The 3164-nt window shown below is 38.9% G+C and overlaps 1 protein-coding gene across 1 annotated transcript; it reads right to left on the reverse strand.

Moving 5' to 3' along the window:
- Window positions 1-322: 322 nt before the first annotated feature.
- Window positions 323-739, reverse strand: LOC149812098 (uncharacterized). The gene has a single exon (XM_089992975.1). The coding sequence runs from the start codon at window positions 737-739 to the stop codon at window positions 323-325; it is 417 nt and encodes a 138-aa protein (XP_089849101.1).
- Window positions 740-3164: the final 2425 nt, after the last annotated feature.

A 3164-nucleotide genomic window follows, 5' to 3' on the forward strand; every position in this document is an offset into this window, starting at 1 on the left:
TCAATCCTTGTAAAATCCGACAATGTGTCACAAAAGTACGATCCAATGGTCAGTTCACACTTGAAAGGTCAGATGTGTAACAAAAACAGCAAAAAAAAAATTACATTTTTTCACTAGGGGTTTCTTACCAACGAGGGTAGCAAATATTACAGAGCTCAGTCTTGCTACTAGTCCTGTAGAAAATATGCCATATTGGGCATGAATATTCAGAAAAAAGATTCGAAAAAGAGGAAAAATATTATTGGAAAAACCAGGGCATGGTAAAAGTTTAACCAATGTATCACATCCATTTACATCAAACTTTCTTCTATACAACTCTCTCTCATCCCCTGCTCAACAGAGGAAAGCAACGCTCATGGAAGGACGATTGGTAGGAGACCATGAACATGAGTAATATCAAGAGCACAGCGACGCCCCAAGGAGAACCACCAGCCCTGTGAATGGACTTCCTCTCTGCTGGCAGCGGAAACAGGTAAGGAAGCCACCTCCTCTCTGCACCAGAGAGAAGGTGAACGACCAACAACAGCACCAGAGGAGACAACATCACCACCAACTTGATCTGATCGATCAATCCCTCGAAGACGGACTCGTAGCTCATGTACCAAGAGAGAGAAAGGAAGAGCGCCAATATGAAGGTGAAGAACAGAAGGGGAAGAGGGGGAAGCGCCTCAGAGAAGGAGTGAGAGTCACCAAGGAAGCCTGATGGCCTGTTGTGGTGATAGTAGTAGCCAGTAGCCATGTTGGGGACAGGGTGCAGTGTTCTAAGGCAAGAAGTGAAGGCAAAAGGTGGAGGAGGGGAACTGGGAAGTGGGGAGGTCTCTTTATCTGCTGCTCTTTTGTGCGGTTAAGGGGGGGTTTATATAGAAGCAAGGCACATGCATGCCAGAGGGTGGTGTGTGTTCTCCCAAGAAGACGGCCGTTAGCTACATCTCGTGTTCGAGGTCCCAATGAGCGCCACATATAAGAGCTTGTATCCCCATGTATCGGCAACACTTAGCATCCGAATCTAGTGCGGTTGCAAAGACTTAAGTACCCTTTCTTGCTATGCTCGTCATGAAACAATAGTTCGAGAAAATTACAAAAATATCCTTCATTCAAAAGAAGGAAAATGACGATTCGAGAAAAAAACAAAAAAAGTCCTTCATCCAAAAAGTATGATGTTAACTCTTCAAAGTCCAAATATTTCATTTTCACCCTAAGCAGTAAACTTTTGCACCATCTGCTGTAACAGAAGCTCCTTTTGACAGCGCAAACTTTGTCGTCGTCTTGAGTCGAGGTTCCCGCCTTGTTTTTTAGCCTGTTTTACAACACATTGTCGCCTTCTCGTTCTTGCCTTGTGTTACAAAACATTCTCGTATTCGCGATCGACTGGTTCGATCATTGGTGGGCGTCATAGGCGAATTTGTCAGCCAACTCTTTTTACAGTCTTGTCTTTTTTTTCGTTGTCATTAGGCATTATGGAAGAAAGCAATGACGCACAAACATTCCAACCAGTGCCATTAAGGTGTCGTGAGTACCTTTCCATGTCATTATACTATCGTTGAAGAACGTATATCGTTTTGAGTGTCATTAAAGCATTGTTTTGTTATTGCAGGTGGATCTTGTCCTTTTGATGGTTGGAAACTTATCGATATTTGTAAGACGCTGGGACCTGTTGACAAGAATGCTTGTTTACAAATGCGAGAAAGGGCCTCTACCCCATCCCGTATCCTCCATTCACTCAATATATGCATTATATCTCAAATCACGGTTGTAGTAACATACTACCGATTTATGAGATATTGTTTTATTTTTTAATATCGATTTGTTTGCTATTATGCTGAATTTTCGTATCGATTTGTAATATATTTTGCGATATATTTATCGATTTGTAAGATATTATGTGTTTTATAGTGTCGATTTATAAGGTATTATGCTGAATTGTCGTATCGATTTGTAATATATTATGTGATATGTATATCGATTTGTAAGATATTATGTGTTTTGTAGTATATATTTGTAAGGTATTTGTAGAAAGACTTTTAAAATGTGTGCGTGCAGAAATACATTTTTACGCGCTTGCGTTGATGATTTTCATATTCAAATCACTGCTTATTTAGCAATTTCTATTGAACTCGCTTCACAGCATCGTAGATATAATTAAGGCGCTATCGTCAACACACATGTACGACATGTCATTTCTTTTATTGGCATGGTAAGTAACAACTTGATGCATAATATAAGCAAATAACAAACCGCAATTGCTTTTATATTGTGATTCATTAAATCATTTCTTTGACTTGCTTAACCTTATCGGTATCCATTGTTATATGCATCCTGAATAAATCGTAGTAAACGTATGCGTTTGCTAACATAAATTAATATCTTGCTTATAACAGTGGTGAGCTTATCATCTGGTTGTAATGAAGATGATTTATCTCAATCATTTGAAAGATATGAAGAAGTGAACATATGTATTAATGACGCATTTGAAGAAGTGAACATGTTCACTAATGATGCACATGATAACAAGGGTGCAAGCATTGGATTCACTCTTAACTTAAATGTTCCAGCAGAAGAAATGAAATTCGATAATGAGGTAGACGATCCTGACAGTACACTTGATAAAGGTACAGGCACTGGGAATGTACATGATAGTACAGCTGACTCTGTTCCTGTAGAAGGAATACAGTTTAATACTAAGGATGCTCCATATAAATGTTACAATGATTATGCCTTAAAATTTGGCTTTAGTGTTAGAAGGTTTTCTTGGTCAAAAAATGCATAGGGTGTCGTAGTGAGAAAGACATGTGTTTGTTCTAAGGAGGTTGAAAGAAATCAATTGAAAATCCAACAAGGAGCATGCCAGAATCAAGATGTGGATGTCCAGCGAGAATGGTGTTAAAAAGTCTTTCGAATGAGAAATATGTAGTTCATACTTTAATCAGTGATCATAATCATGATTTATTTGTTTCATTTATGACTCCTATGTTAAGGTCACATCGTAAAGTAACTGCAGCGCATGCCGTAATGGCTGAAATAGCTGATAGCGCCAGCATTGCACCAAGGAAGACATACAATTTGTTTATGCACATAGATGGTGGTCGCGAGAATGTGTCATTCACACCTATGGATCTAAGAAACCACTTGAGAAGGAAGATGATAGATAACATGAAGAATGAAGA

This window comes from Nuphar pumila, chromosome 17, assembly GCF_984573655.1.
Source record: "Nuphar pumila chromosome 17, dmNupPumi1.hap1.1, whole genome shotgun sequence".
In the NCBI taxonomy this organism is placed as follows: Eukaryota; Viridiplantae; Streptophyta; class Magnoliopsida; order Nymphaeales; family Nymphaeaceae; genus Nuphar; species Nuphar pumila.

Coding starts and splice junctions, on each gene's coding strand:
- LOC149812098 (XM_089992975.1), bottom strand. CDS start 739: ATGGCTACTGGCTACTACTATCACCACAACAGGCCATCAGGCTTCCTT.